At 43.0% G+C, this 16,618-nt stretch overlaps 1 protein-coding gene across 4 annotated transcripts in view; it reads right to left on the minus strand.

Moving 5' to 3' along the window:
* Window positions 1-2,407: 2,407 nt before the first annotated feature.
* Window positions 2,408-16,618, minus strand: part of hivep1 (HIVEP zinc finger 1) — a 67,928-nt gene continuing 53,717 nt past the window's right edge. For all 4 annotated transcript variants that reach the window (XM_006794374.3, XM_035909324.2, XM_006794373.3 and 1 more), the window contains 7 exons: window positions 15,660-15,713; window positions 6,738-12,514; window positions 6,508-6,641; window positions 6,244-6,419; window positions 5,621-5,722; window positions 4,400-4,923; window positions 2,408-4,162 (listed from right to left, as the gene is read on the minus strand). In XM_006794374.3, coding sequence (XP_006794437.2) covers window positions 3,065-4,162; window positions 4,400-4,923; window positions 5,621-5,722; window positions 6,244-6,419; window positions 6,508-6,641; window positions 6,738-12,514; window positions 15,660-15,713 — 7,865 coding nt within the window. In that variant the 3' untranslated portion in view covers window positions 2,408-3,064. The remainder of the gene's footprint in view (window positions 4,163-4,399; window positions 4,924-5,620; window positions 5,723-6,243; window positions 6,420-6,507; window positions 6,642-6,737; window positions 12,515-15,659; window positions 15,714-16,618) is intronic.

A 16,618-nucleotide genomic window follows, 5' to 3' on the forward strand; every position in this document is an offset into this window, starting at 1 on the left:
AGACCTCTACAGCACAATGCAATTTGTTTCTTCCTTCATTTGCTACTTCAATACACATATCAATATCTAAGACTGTGAAACAGTACAAAGTATTGTCTGCTGCATCCACTTAATCACAGCCTCTAATAAGATATTCCAGCATTTTCTTAAGAAGCCAGCATGTGTTCGTAGTGGGACTCGTGTCGTCCACTCTTTGTATAATCTGCACTGCTGCGGATCAAAATGTTTGTCTGCTTGTTCATGAGCTGGAAAAAAGAAGTGAGTTTAATGTGAGTCATTCTCTCTGTTCTTCACAGCATTGTTTGCCTGAAACAATACATTACATAACCGAAGCAAACAGCTTTTTCTGGGGTCCCTTTGGTCATGATTTTTGCCGGAGATTAAACATCTCAGCTGATAAGTATGGGCCAAATGGAGTGTCCTATTTACAGATTAATTGTAGTTGAATTCCACATATGACATTAATGTTTGTAACATGTAGGGTATTTTGTGATTGTCTGTTGTCTTGCGTCACCTTGCGATCACAAGTTGGAGCAGACTCCCTAGCAGCTCCTTAATCTGATGGTTTCCCTCCATCACCAGTTGTAATAAACCGTGGAAACAGAGGGGTACTTCATTTTCAGACACACTTTGCTGTGGGCAGCAGTGGAAAATTGGTCTTGTTTGCATGTGTGTGCATGCCCATAGTGGAAAAGTCTTAGGTAAAGTATCCTGTCGTGCTCTGATGCCCCTACATAGAAACTGGCCTCGAGAGTTTCCACTGGCTGGGAAAACAAGTTTGTCCAGGAAAGAAGCAAAGCAGGGGAGCTGCACCACGAGCAGATTTGTAAGGCTTGGATTCAAAATTCTGGCACTCAAGTTTAAATCATGCATGGTGTGCTTAAGCCTCTAGAAACAGCCCAGGTTTTCTTCTGTTTTGGCTCTTCGCTTCATCAGTGTAGCAGATCTTGACCTCTAGGGGTCTCTGTTTGCTTTGCTATAGCTTCACCCACAGCAGCCAGCCCTGAGGGAGGAGGGGTGGGAGGATTAGTCTTCAGTGTGGATGGATGAGTCACCTTTCTGAATGATGAAGAACAAGGAGGTTATCACTGAAAACCTCTTAAGACGACAGGGAAGTTTCCCTCGCTGAGGCCAATTTGCCATGTTTGAGCTCTCCATATCGTCACTTTTTTTTATTTGTATAAAATAAAATCAATTCGAAGTTTAGATCGAATTCTACTCGTTGAAATCAACAAATTGCAATATTTAGGGAATGTTTATCATTAAACAGTGGTAGTAAGTGATACATTTAAAAACAAAGGAAAGAAAAAAAAGATTGAACTATGGTTCAAGATTGTTGCAGTATTTTTTCATCATTTAACACAGCCCAGTGAGCATGCTGATTTTCATTCTGCTCAGGTCTATGCAAAGGTTAGAACACAGAACATCAGTGCTGAAGCAAACGTGTGCAACATCATCTTTGTGAGAGGTAAGAAACTCAAGTCTGAACACTGAAAACAAACATAACCACCTACTTGGAATTTAAGAAGCTCCATTTTTGGCTCTGCAGAGCATATTTTCATGGTTTAAACTATTAAGATTAATATGTGTGCTTCACATGGCAGTTTGATGTAATTGCTTTGGGGAACCAGATATTAATGACACGCAATTAATGTGTTCATTTTGTAATGAAATCCCTTTGGGCAAGTGTGTTATTTTATTTGCAGTTGTAACAAACAATTTGCTCATTAATTCATCTTTCAGATCTTTTCCTGTTTGGTCTGTAAAACTTCCGAGTTTTAAAATAAAGTCGAAAAACTCTAAAAACCAAGCTTATCATCGCAAATCCAGTTCTGTTTTAAAACATAAGCTTTAAAGTATTTCCAGGAAATGTAATTGATTTATTTATTGTTAGACTGAAACACTCCACCTGTCACCTGTAACCGATTCACAAGTCTGACACAAAAATTGTCTAATGACAATCTTGCTCTAGTAATGGCTACAAGTCTGAGAAGACCAATAATAATTCATGTAACTGATGAACCAGTAAGATGAGAGTAACATGAAGTGTAAGTGTATGTTAAGATCACTAACTGGAGCATTTCTGATGTTGCATCATTAACTATACATCCATAGTGTAGTGGTTTACACATTTGCCTAACACGTGAAAGCTCCAAATTCCTCTGGGGTGGGATCAGGTGTTAAATAAATAAATAAATCTGCCAAATCAAACATGTGCAGCTACCTGCTGTGATGAAAGTAGCTTTTATTAGAGAAGAAGCAAACTAAAGTCTACATTTAATGACAGGAGTGTGTTTTCTTGGCTCAATTCTGTCGATTTCCAGTATATAAAAGCACAGCCTGTAAACTGATGTTTACTGTTGGAAATGAGTGAGGTTTGCAGGTGTTCAGAGGGACAAATAGCCTCTTTTTTAATGCAGTAAGTGTTTAATCAATCAAGTATAAGACAGTTTAAAGGTTTATAAACAATTTTTTTTACTGATACAGTTAAGAATATTGATACAGCAATGTAAAGCTACCATAATGCACATACCTATGGACTTATGGGTCATAATGGGCACTAGATGGATTATAATAAATAGTTGAACACAACATCTGTACACAGAAACATTGCCCGATAATCCATAGAAATGTACATATACAAGTACAACATTTATAATTCCATAAATTTACGAATGACGAATCCTCCAGAATAAAATTGATATCATCCAGTATTATGGTTCTTTTTTATTTTTTTGAATTAAACACAAGCATTGACTGAATTTATAAGGAATTATGTACAGATTCCTAAACAAGAAACTCCATAAAGGCACAATTGTCTATACAACATGTACAAAAAAAAAAGAAAAAAAACTGTCTGGAGCTGACAATTTGGAAAAAAAAAAAATTAAATGATTGGTCATCATCATCATAACTGTCATATGATTGCACGTACAATATGAATGTCAGCATCTGTGCTTTGAAAGGTGATTTGCTGAGAAACAAACCCCTGAAAAGTGTTTTCAGTCTTACAAAGTGACAAGAATTACAAAAGGAGAAGAAGAAGTGTTTCCACTTGAGGGTTTCAGGTGGCAATGACCAGTCGGTCTTCATCGTCACTGGAGGCCTCGTTATAGTCTTCAACTACCTTCTGCCAGCTGGTCACTGGTGGCGGTCGTAGAGGTGCAGCATCACCAGCTCCTTCAGCTGCAGGCTGTTTGGGGCTGCTTGCTTGACTCTCAGGAGCTGGTGATCGATTCTGCTGGAGGGATTTTTCTCGTTCATCCCTCGCCACAGTCTGTGTGAGCTCTGCTCCACTGTTACCTCCGGGGCTAGCCCTGCTGCCTGAGGTCAGTTCTGGACAGGAGCTGACCTTAAAAGGGACGGTTGGTGAACCAAGCCTGTGTTCACCATGAGGTGGCTGTGTTCCCAGAGCTTCAGGGCTTCCCTGCCTCTCAGAGGACCCGGGGAGGGGACTGAGGGTGGACAGAGGGCTGAGCGAAGGAATGATGGCAGGCAGGGCAATATTTACTATTTGCAGGCCTGGGACGTGTGTCTGCGGCCCAGTGCTGCTTTGGGAGGTGGGGTTGGCAGCTAAAACCTGCACTCCGAGGGCAGCATTGAGGGTGAGGCCTTGCTGGGGCAGCAGCTGTGTGGATGCCAGGCCTGTATTGGTCAGTCCCATGAGGTTAAGTGTTTCCAGACCCATTGGCTGGATTGTTTGAGCCTGCAGGCCAGTAACCTGCCCTAGAGGGAAGCAGGGTACGACACTGCTGATTGGTTCCTGGACCACAAGTGGCTGAGTTGGCAAGCTCTCCGTTTGGGGTGGAGTGTTGGGAGCTGGCAACGGGCTCGTGTTTCGATGAATGACGCTCAAAGCTGGGATGGTGAGCTGGACGGGGCCCGCCTGGATTGGCACAAAGGTAGAATAAGCTGCCAGGCCAGCAGGGACCAGCTGGATCCCCCCAACTGGAACCATACTGTAAGAGGAGCGAGACGGCTGCTGAGAGTGCAGGGGCAAGTGACTAAACAGGTGTGTCTGGGTCTCTGCTCCCGGTGTTTGAGATACACCCTGTAGGGGGAAGTGTGAAGGAACTTGAGAACCAAAGGAGGAAGTCTGTGTGCCCCGGTCCACTGGTATACTTGACTCACTGGTTGCCACAGCAGGAGACGCAGAGGTGTCCTGTGAAAGGAAAAAAATATCGTCACTTCTTGACATTATTTTGGCAAAACCCAAGTTTAGAAGATATCTGGATGAGTCCGGTAGACCTATAGGATTATTCACCTTTGCTCAGAGAATTCAGAGGAGTTTTGTGGAAGTGTCTTGCATGCAGGAGTCAAAGTAAGGGTATGGATAGGAAAGAAGGGAAGCAGACAGGGAGGGGTGGAGGGGGACACAGTGAGGAAATAAGGGTCTCACCTGGCCTATTTTGGAGCCCTTGCCTTGCACTGGGGGACTAGGGGGCACATCAAAGTCTGGGTAGTCGATGGACATCTGCCTGCAGGGTGACACTGGGCTCATCATGTGCACCGACTCTGTGTCTGAGGTGTAGGACTCTGATGTGGTGGCAACAGGTGGAGGAGAGTGAAGGAAAGCCATTGGACTGCAGCAGGACCCCGAATGCTTGCTCAGGAACACGGGGCTCATCATGGGGACAGATTCGGAGTATGTTGTGTGGGATTCGGGAACTGGAGGCTGGGACAGAGGGAGTGAGATGGAGCTGATCGACATCTGGGCTAGGAGTGCGCTAGGAGGGACGTCAGCCTCTTTGGAAGAGATGTGCTGTGGGCTTGCAGACACAGAAGGATTGGTAGAGAGTCCCGACTCTGCCTGGCTGTCCTCCTCTTCCTCCTCGTTGTCATCATTCTCCTCATCATCAGGACCATCGGAGTCATCTCCATCTGAATCTTGGCGGTCAGCACTGCTCACATGACTGCGGTCTCCTGCCGAGGAAATACGTGAGAAGAAAAATTGAATTCTTATCTCTGAATTCTGCTGTACATACACGTCATCACAGCTAGAAAAAAAACTCATTCACTAAATAACTTTGATTATCATCCAAGATTTCTTTCTTAAAGTGAGAAAAAACAGCACTGAAAATCCCGCTACTCATGGATGTTTTGTACTGCTGCTGCAGTGTTTCACACCCTACACCACCATACGCCCCTGAGCTCCATCACAGGCAGAGGAGGGAAAACAAATAAGCTGTTAGAGACTTGGACCACAGAATGTTTTCAGGCAGCCTCTCTCTCCCTCTCTTTTTTTCTAAAATTAGATGCAGCAATTTCCTCTTTCTAAACGCTGTGCATGTCGCCCACATGCGCTTTGAGTTAAGAGGAAGAAGCTGCATTTAGAATTTCTAATTAGACCGTGGCAAAGCCATTGATCGACAAAGCAACAGAGCACAAGTAGGGACACTCCATGTTTTATATTTCATGCCATTAAACTATTAAAAGGGCAATCCTGCTGTTAGAAATCAAAGCTGACTGTATAAGTAAATCTGAATTAAGTCAATATTATATATGCAACTGTATGTAGTAATACAACACTCATATTTTACAGACAAACTGTTCATCTTATAGAAGTTATGGCTTTTGTGCAATTCCCTCAAGGAAAATCCCGAGCAGCAAAGCACCGTACCAGAGTCCTCAGCATCCTGATCGTCAATTAGACCGTCAGGCACCCCCATCTCCATGCACTTCTTACTGTGGGCCTTGGATTTCATGTGCTTGGTCAGATTGCCTGTAACAAAAAAGGAGGCAATGAGGTCTTACGGGTGGGTAGAGCTTGAACAATAGCACAGAAGGAGTTTATGTAAGAGTATGCGGTCTTTGGGAAAGCTCTATGTAAAGGGTGAGTAACTGATAAAGACATTTTTAAATGAACGTGGGTTGCTGACACCAAGTACTGTTCTGCAGTGTCGCGTGGGAAGGCAAGTTCGATAAAGAATGGTGAATCATACTGTCTTGGTTTAAGAGATGGTGGAATAACATTTTTAATTTCACAGCTTGTAAAAGGAAGGAGTAAATTCTTTCAGTTCCAGTGTGTGACAGATACAGAGTTTGATATTGCAAAATCAGGCGTGAGAAAGAGCTATAACTTTTAAGGACATTAACAGAACTACATTTGTTGCTGTTTATACAAGGCTGCACTAATTATCAAAAGACGAGGCAAATGAAAAAGCATACATGCATGTACTGCATTTAAAATGGACTTATTCAACTGCATTGTACGAATTATAATCACATGGCTTTAACACTCACCTTTCGTCTTAAAGGAGAAATTGCAGTGGACACAATGGTATGGCCGGACATCAGAGTGAGTACGGATGTGTTTGCGCAGCATGCTCGGCTTCTTGCAGCGAATCCCACATTCCTCACAGATGTATTTACCTCGCCCACGGCCACGTACATAAACATACTCCTCGTTAGATTTGTACCTGTGGGTTTGAAATGTAACCATGAGGCACAAAATCTAACATAATGTTTCTAACATTTGGAATATAATCAGATTGTTCCGTTTCATACCCGCCATCAAATATTTTGATTCGCCTCGGTTCTGTTGTAGTGACCAAGTCCTTGTCTGAATCGTTGCTGGCTTGAGTCTCTGGCTGCACTTTACTTTTGGTTTCAACTGATACAGACTTTTGGGTTACTGGCAACTGCAGGAAAAATATGATATTTTTGGATTTGACTCAAGAAACAAGTCATCATTACAACATTATGAAATTTCAGACTTTGCGGAAAGTTAGTCTTACCCTGGGCATGACATCCTTCAGCTTGCCTGAGTAAGACAATATGTCCGATTTCCCACTTGTTTTTATGGCTGATGTGTAGTGTATTTTCTTGGAGCTCTGCTTGGAGTCAAACAAAGACATGACCACCTTGGTAGGCAACCCCAGTGGGTTAGGGTTGTTGGGTTTGGCTGTCCAGGTAGCGTATGCTGAAGTCTTCAGGTCGGTCTGTTGAACATGGAGAGGTTTCCTTTTCATCAAAAAACACCATGTGAAAGTTGTGGTGGTCTTCAGGCTGGGGAAAGACAGGCGGTGGCTGTCTTTTGTGTTAACCACAGACACAGATGTGGTCAATTTCACTTGACCACCGTGGAAACTGGAGGGCCTAATTGGGGATTTGGCTGGAGTCCACCTCTGGTCCTCAGCTTTTTCTTGAGGCTTCAGATTGTTGTTGGCTGGCATGGAGGTTCCCTGGCTACCAAGTGTAGTATTCAGGATAGGGCCTGTCTCTTCATGAATAACAGTTATTGTATCTTTTTCTATCCCAGTACCATCAGGTGACATAGGTTTAACATCATCAGTAGCCTCTGAGTCCTTCTCCCCATCTGACTTAACCTGGGGCAGAGGTGGGGCCTCCGTCTCAATGGGACTGTCCACTGGTTCAGTTGTGCACACCTGCCTAACGAGTGTCAGCTTCCGTTGTCGGGTCACCTCCGACATCTTGGAATTAAGATAATTCACTGATCGTCCATCGGTGAGGCAGGCCACACCATGCTCATCTTTAGCTCGTTTTTGGTGCTTTTCCATGTAGATGTCCAAGCTGTTTGCAGGTGACAACATTCGTTTGCTTGATGCAGTGGGTTCCTGCTGCGGGCATAGTGTTACTGATGCCAATTTCTGCGTGCAATGTAACGACCCAAGAGGAGTTTGTTCTACAGTGCGGTTATGAGGGCCTCCTGTCTGAGCTTGAGTCCTATCTTTCTTTGCAGTTGTTACAACACGAAAATCACTTTCCACACTGGGAGTCGACGACAGGCTATTTTTATTGGGCACAGAGTGAGCAGGGTGGATCTGCTCGTGAGTTATCAAGATCTGTGGCAGTGGTATAGCACTTCCTTGGGTTTGATCAAATGATTCTCTTCGCTGTTCACCCGACAAAACAACCGTCTGTGTTTTACTGTCTGCAGCCTGTTGACTGGGTTGAGCTACATACAAATTTTGGATTACATCAGATGATTTTGAAATGCTCAAAATCGGATTGGCAATTGGTATTGTTAAAACTGGCAGGGCTATCTGAGCTCCCTGTGTGCCAGAGAAGGAAAAGGTTTGGCCTGTTCTCAGAGCTGGACACTGTAGTTGGTATTTGGGCACAAAATGTTTTTTTTCTTCTGTGTCAGCTGGTTTGTTTTGGATGTTCTCTCGACAAACCAAGATCTGGTTTAGTGGTTGTTGTATCTTTTGGCAAATTTGAACCCTTGATGTTTGGTGCCAAGGATGTGGAAGGCCATGGACTTGAGGCTGCTGAGTTGGGCTACCCAAATTAATGCTCTGCACCATTTGCTCATTCTTTTGCAGTGGTGGTTCTTCTGTGTGCAGGACAAAGGGCTGAGGCACTGTGCGCCTGCTAGTAATGTGAATCTGCTGGGGTCTGTTCTGAGTGAAAGAGCTAACATTTCCAATGAGAGGTTTATCTAAAGGTGCGGCAGCTTTCCTAACAGGTTGCTGACTTTCAGGTCCAATTTTTAAAGACATCTGCCGAACTAATGGCCCCCGTCTCCTTTCAATTAGTGGCACCTGGGAAAGTTGGGAGAGTTGTCCACTTTTTGGCTGTCCAGCAGGTGACAGAGATCTACTTGGAGATACATTGCCAGAGTCAAAGGATTTGCTGCGGTAGTCACATGAAATCTCCACAGAGGGTTGAGTACATGTGATCTGTTCAGATGCGGCACGCCTCATCATTCCAGGCACACCAAGGGTGTTGAAAGCTGTTGGCAAACACTGAGTCTCGGGCATTTTACCAACGCACTCTCCTCGAGAAGGACTCTCCGATCTAGATGGCTCATCTCTGTCAAAAGAGGCTGAGATGCTGGAGCCGCGAGAAAGACTGCTGTCCCTGCTGAGGCTTCGTGAGAGGCTCGATTCAAAACTGGATTCACCCGATGAATGATCCATTTGAGCCAGACGAATTCTCTTCTTCTTAGGGGGAAGTTTCTCTGCTGGCAGCTTTGACAAACTCTCACTTCTCTGAGGCCAGCTGAACTGATCTGCAGGTTTATCTGCTGGTTCAGCAGTCTGTGTTTCATGTTCTCTGTCTGGTTCCACTGTGACTAAAATCTCAGGAACTTGAATGTTATTTTGACGAACAAGGCGAGACTGATGGATAGGAGTAGAGTGTTCACCAACTGGTGCCACTGTCCTATCAGTGCACTGCTCCTTTCTTTGTTTTCCATAATCCGTGCTCTTAGGTTTTGATATGGTTTCATGGTAACCATCAGCTAAGACACCAGATGTCACATCTGATTTGGGTTTGTTCAGGGGATCCTTCTCCATGCTATCAACAGGAGAGATCCTGTCAATAGACTCTGTCTCAAAGGAATTGGGTCTGCTGAGAGAGTTGGTGTGTCTGATGACTGAAGTGCCGCTGCCTTGCCTTTGCAAGTCTCCTTTAGCAGGGGTACTGATCTGGGTCTCTCGTATTGGCGAAAGTCTGGAATCTGGAGAATTAATGCCTCTTGCTACAAGCTGTATCTGAGGTAGCTTTGGCTGGTTGATTTTGGGTTGTATATCTACTATTACAGCATGGTGAGGAAAATTCCTGTTTGCCAGAACTGCTGGTAGCTCAAAACTAACAGAGCAAGGTGCACTAGTATCAGTTGGAGACTGATCATCCTCATCACCAACACTTTTCATTTTCCTCCTCTTCCTGAATGATGTCTGTTGATCAAGTACCCCTGGCCCAGTTGTGGTTGCTCCTGCTATGGGCTGCTGTAAATTAACATGAAAAACATCTTGGTCAGTTTCTTTGGCAGCCATTGGTTTGTTTTTTGGACCATGAAGTTCAGAGCAGTAGAATTTCTTGTGAGTTTCAAAGTTCTCTAACTTTCTGTACCGGTTACGACACGTTTCACACTCATACATCGTGCCTTTAGTCTGTTGAGGTTTTCTGTTTCTTTCCTGACTGTGTTCAAAAGACCTGCTTCTTTGCATGTGCTCTGCAGAATTGCTTTGTCCAATATAGCCCTCATCCATGGAGCGAACAGAGGGGAGGCCATGTCTCTCATTGTGGGAAAAGTCCTCTACTGCTGTTTGTCTGACCAAGGTACGAGAATGCATTGCAGGATTTGGGGTTGATGGAGCTGATGAAAATACATCGTCATTTAGTGCACTAATTTTGTCATCACATGACTGGCTGCTGCGCAAAGGATGGGGGACAGCAGCAACATTAAGGGGAAGAGCAGTGTGTCCTGGTGTAGTAGGCATAGAGTTGCTCCTTGTTATTGGCAAACAATCCATCGGTGGGTATTGGGGGGGTACAGAAAGAAGAAATACTGGCTTTGATTTATCTGTGGGAGTGAATGGAGATTTGGGGATGTCTGAGCTGGAACTTGACCTTCTTCCCATTGGTTTAAGATCAAACTGAAAAGAGTCTTTAAATATGTATGACTTCGGGGAGTCTATGCTACCTCTCCTTGAAAGAGAGGTCCTCCTTGGCTTTACACTGTCCAGCTGCTTGTTGTCAACTACTATCTCATTATCAGATATCAACTTTGTAATTCGTTCTTCTAAAGAGCGTGCACTGGCTTCTAATCGTGGACGCATTTGTCCGTCTATCGCCCTCGGTCTCTGCTCATGTGCTACATGCATGACTGAGGCAACCACAGGAGGGACATTAGGAAGAGTGTTCTTGGCAATATCAACATCTACTGGTGGAGTTATCTTTACAAATGGACTGGGTGGACTCATGGCCTGATCAGCACTTTCAGAACGTGAGAAGTAACCTGAATCAGTGCTTCCCAAACTACGTGGACTAAGTAGACACTTAGGCTGTTGCTGCTGAGAAAAGTCTGTTGCTTGTTGCCGCTGAAGCTGAGCATGCCCACTTAACAGTGGAGACTTGCAGTGTTGGTCTTCATCTTCACTGACGGTTTCTAGTAAGGGATTTGCACCATCCACCCCTTTCAGAGATGACAAGACTGTGATATTCGATCTCAGACTGGCAGTCTGGAAGTCTCGTTGTCGTTGTGCAGCAGCTTGCTCAGGTGCTGCTCCTGTAACTCTTGGACTATCCGCCCTCAGAGGGGAGACATTAACTGGGTACACAACAACTTTTGGGAGTGCAGCTGTTACTTTAGGCTCGTGAGCTCTCTGAGCTGGGGATGATTTGACTGAGTCAGAAACACTGGATAAGTCCACTTCCCCATGGTTGGCTTGTGTTCCACCTGCACTCTGTAAACTGTTTTCAGACAAAGCAGCCACGCTGCTCTGTGACGAGTCGGGGTCTAAGTCGGCAGTGCTACCTTCCTCATCGCTGTCTCCACTCTCCTCTGCCTCTGAATGTGTTCCTGTGGTTTTGTCAGACTCTTGAGATAGCGATCCACCTCCTGATTCGGAGCGTGCAATGAGACCCAGTTTTATGGCATGAGCATGTGATTTCTTGTGCTTGTACAAGTTGCTCTTGGTTTTGAATGAGAAGCCACAAGTAACACAGGGATATGGCCTTTCTCCTGTGTGAGACCTGATGTGTTTGAGCAGCACACTGGGTTTTGCACATGCCCGGTTGCAGTATTCACAAACATACTTTCCTGGTTTTTTAGGCTTTTGGTCCTTGGAAACCTGTTCAGCACCAAAGGTCATAACAGTGGTCATCTGAACTTGGTTGCTGCCTGGTGTAACTGGGACCTGAATACTGCTGGGAACACTGGCTGAGAGGGATTGGCATGTGTGCACAACTGGTGGTTGGCTTTGTGGCAAAGCACTTGAGCCAGAGGGAACAGGAGCATGAGTTATAGTAGATGGTCCTGTATTAAAGTTTATGTGCAAGCTAGGATTTTCTGGATTGGAAGCAACGGGCATAAAATGCGGTGTAGCAAGGGGAGCGGTACCCTGTGGAGCTGTTTGTAGATTTCCCTGTATTGGCGCTGCAATGCCAATGACATTGCCCTGTTTGTCAATATAATAGGTCTGCATATGGGAAGGTTGGGTCTGGAGACCAACATTGACACCTGACATTGCTGTGATTTCACCACTGGCTTTACCGATGGCTGTGACCTGCATCGAGGCTTTCCTCTCAGCCAGTGTGCTAAAATCAGGCTCCATGGCCTTAAGTAGAACATCAAGTGGAGCGCTGTTGGCGTAAGGATCTCCGTCAAAGCTGGAGTCTTGGCTTTTGTTTTCTTTAGGCTTTAGAGTTCCTTTAGCAGTAATCAGAGTGTCCTCCTCACCAGCCGTGAGCTCAAGCGATGGTGGCCTAGAAGATGATTTTTTCTGCTTCAGCCTTTCAGCCTCAGCAGAAAATGACCCCTTGTCAGGGGACGCTGCAACTGGTTGAGCATACTTTTGGTCACTTTCTCCACTGGGCGATGTTGAAAGATTGTGGGAAGGACTGTTGGAGGAGGAGGAGCAAGAATGCGGAGTTTCCTTGGACGAAGATCCTCGGAGAGCAGATTCAGCAGATGTTTTTGACTGCAGGGGCTTCTTCACTGGAGATTTTGGAATTTTCTTTAGCTGATTCTCTGCAACAACCTTCTTCCTCTTAAGACCCTTTATGCTGTCCGCATTTCTTCGACTGCTGTCAGATAGCCCTGTGGAGACAGAGACAACAATAATTAAAGTGGTATAATAACCATTTCCTTCATCTCCTCTCTTCCAGCGCTACCACAAAGAGTTAGCACAAACGACATTATTGAAAAAATTAACTTCTACTGCTGACAACCTTGGCTTATAAAATGAGTTTAAATGTAATCTCCATTGGACACAGGAAATAACTCTAATGCCATTTTGAAAATCATATTTTCCGTATAACTAACTTGTTCTCTTCTTGTTACATGAAACTAAAACAAAAATGCACACAGGAAAAGAAAAAGATGAACAGCTCACACACTACAGTGCTTCTGTTTTACCCCTGTATTGCACATGAAGAATGTTTGAAACACACTTTAATCTCAATATGACAATAATATAAATACCAGCACCATCTTCCAACTGAAAACAATAAAACAAGTAGACTGCAGTCTATTAAAATTACTGACTGTTCTGTTTTTGCTTTATTTCCCACTATTTAAATAAATTAACTACTTTTACTATTAATTCTGTACTATATAAGCTGTGTTTTCTCCAGTGACAAATAGTGACACTATTCTGGATCATACTGCACAGTTACATAGCAAGATAATCATTTACAGGTACATGTATTATCATTTTAATCCAACTGTAAAACGAATACATAACATTTGTGGTTGTTATATATAAAAATATGTATTAAACAGCTTTTTTGAGAGCTTCAACATTCCAGTTGTGAAGCTTTCTCTGCAGCCTACTTTGTTTTCCATCAGCTTATCGATAATTTGTTTTATTTAGATAATGATAGACGTATACTACAGTGAAGATACTTCGCCCTCGCACTCGTTAGCTGTGTGACTAATACCACAGAGACCCACGCTTTATTATGCAAGTAACAGTCATTTCTTGCCCTTGTTGATAAGAAATGTTGACCTATGAAGGCTCGGCTGATCAGAAAATGGTGCAAATAACTAGCGTATAACAAAGTACATCTGCATGCTTACTGAGCTGCATTCTTATAATAATAGGTGCACTGTTTTAAAAAGGGCACACCCATGCAATGGTGTCCCATAATAATGACTGAGGCAAGTGTTTTCATGGGCATGTTGCACAAGAGGAGCAGTGTCACAGCCTGTCACAGTTTCCTGGCCTGTGTAGGTATTTCCCAAGATGACTTCAGGGTTCTTTCAAGGGCTTCCCTTTACATAAGTAAATCCATTCTCCACGCAACCATGCAACTACAGAGGCTTTAAAACTGCCATGCAATCAATATAACAAGGTCTTCTGAACAAACCCTGTTTTTTAAAATAACCTTTTCTAATTGATGCTTAAAAACAATCTTTGTACAAACTGTAGCTAAAAGGCGATATTTATTCATCCAAACTACACAAACCAGTTCTCAAAAAAGGGACATGACTTCACCACAAGTTTTCCCATCATTAACAGTCACTGAGATAAAAGAAGCCCTTTTTGTTAACCTTCTCCTCATTTCTAAACACTCTTATGTTCCTGTAACTGCATTAAAATAATATATTTAATGTAAAATAAAGGCGATCCTTTAGTTATCTAGACCGAGGGCAATTGACATACTTCTTCATACGGCAGGTTGCCAAAGGGATTACCCTTTGACTTGCTGGCAGTGATAAAACTACCTGCTGTACTTTAAGAGGTGGACTGAGATATTTATACCCTGTTTAGAATCACCACCCAATCCCATTTACAGTGGATGATTCAATCAAAGGTTGAGTGTCATTAAAAGGAAAATGCACAGCAGGCTGATTCTCAGGCACAGCTTAGTCAAACTGGCTTTTATATTTCAATGTAGTTACACAACAGTCCACTTATCAAAGAAACTGTTCATGTGTTCATTCGGGGCGTTATGGAAAGATTACTGAGAATTTATGCACACAGATCAAAACAAAGGAAACATTAAATGGCCAGGCCATTTAAATGGTAAATGCACTGGTCCTTATATAGTGCTTTTCTACTCTTACTGAGCACTTAAAGTCCTCTTAGGCACACACAGCACACTCTTCTTTGCCGTTGAGCCCTTTTTACCCTTTACGTATACACTCTAACACCAGCTTGCCCAAAGAAAATCAACACTGAGTGCTAGAGGAGCTGTGGATCAAACCCTGATCTTCTGATTAGTAAATGACGCAATTCTCCAATTTAATTGCCGGGTTCATCTTTAGAGGAGACGGATAATAATATATATATATTTTAATTTCAATTTAACTGCAGCATTATCACATGATTATGAATGGATCGTGAACAAAAAAATAAATAAACTCCATCCATCAGATCACTGGCAGCCCATCGTGGTTTAGGGGCTGAATTTGGCAACAGCGTCACACACCTGTGAAAGGCTACGTCGTAGGCTCTACATAGATTCACTGCAGAAGTATAAATCACACATTTCACTGGAGACCAGGTAGAAATAACAAGTTCACACCAACCTGGAAGCATCAACAGCTCTACAGTACTTGGTAGTTAAATATCTAATTGCTTTTAAAGAAAACCTTAAAATTTAAAAGGGACATTTTTGTGCAACCACATAAACATCTGCCACTAATATCTGCTTTCATGCTCAGAAGACATGATAAATGCATCAACAGTCTTCACTAAAATAAAAATAAAAACCCCACACATGATGTTTATAAGGGCAGTTAACTCTGCTCTCTTTTTACCTTTAAATACAGTACTTATAATATCAGGTTTGCAAGCCTTTCTAACATTAGCTGTACCTCTTACAATAAACACGAGTTCAAGCACTTTATTACCATAAAAACCTTAATGAGTCTGCCTGTTTAAATGCAGGATTTATTCATATTAATAACAGTAAATCACTGTTGTTTTTACTTTTTTATTATAATTTTTTTTAGTGTTTTTGCCCGTGTACCCTGAAGCACTTTGGGTTTCCTCTGGGTGAAATGTGCTTGCCGTGCCTCACTGATGTGACCGATATAATAATCTTTCCTTTCCACATCAGTGATTTTGCATTTATTTTGCGCTTTTTGCTTGTGCTTTATTTTAGGTTAAATTACTTATTTAATTCACTTTAAACCCTGAGGTGGTGAAAGAGAAGATATTCTACATTAAAAATGAAAGAGAAAGCTTTCCTCGCAGTTCTCTGGAAATTGCAAGTTTTGATAAGAGATCTCTTACCTTTCTGTGAGCCTTTGGGGTCTTTAAGCTCTTTCTGTGCCTCCTCGATTTTATCTGCAACACAAGAACAGAAACCATTTTCAGCACAGAGCAGCGCGCTCGACAGTCGAGGCAGTGCAGAATGAACTAATGATTCTGGGGATGCTTCCCACACGGCTGAAGGTCTTTCAAATGAAAAACAGACATTCTTCCATAGCAGAGAGAGTGCACTATTCCATTATGGAAACTACTGTAATCATATGAAGGGGGGCGCACACAAAAACACAATCACGCAGGCACACCCACTTACAGAAAAAAAGAGCAGTACGAGGGTGTTTGATACACAGATTAAGTTTGCAAACAAGTCTATAAGGTGGGTTCGTTGTCATTATCACAGTGTGCGCTCTAACCCACAGATCAATTTGCATATTTAACTGCAGTTTACGCCCCTCGGGGGGCACAAGAGTATTCAATTCAGCTCTTCTATATGTCACAGCATATCACCCACATCCAGCAGGTTAAGAACCTGTTTTTGTATGACCCATATGGATGTGTGGGAGGTGACGCGGTACTGTAATCAATATTAATTATATAGACTGGCTCGTTGTGGCATGAGTGGGTTATACACAGTGGAATAGAGGCAAAGAGATGAGTTAAATCCTCTGGTTTCCTGCTCCTGCAGGTCACTGCCACTGGCTGTGGGAGTGAGGAAGGATACAGAATATGAAAGTACGTGTCCAGCACTCATTATTTCTAATTTATGTTCAAAACTCTGACTTCTTCTCCAAGTTTAAGCAACAGGCAGACATATTTATTCATTAAAACCATAACAACAAAAAAATGCATATGAAAAATGAAAGTGCAAACTCATTACTTTCAGGAAATCTGATGGACCATTAGCAGCTCTTTATTCTTTTCCTCACTTTCTATTATGCAAAACATTTTCTGAGCTGTTTTGACAGCTTTGTTTCCTGGATACT

This window comes from Neolamprologus brichardi, chromosome 22 (assembly GCF_056152115.1).
Source record: "Neolamprologus brichardi isolate AB-2024 chromosome 22, ASM5615211v1, whole genome shotgun sequence".
NCBI lineage: Eukaryota > Metazoa > Chordata > Actinopteri > Cichliformes > Cichlidae > Neolamprologus > Neolamprologus brichardi.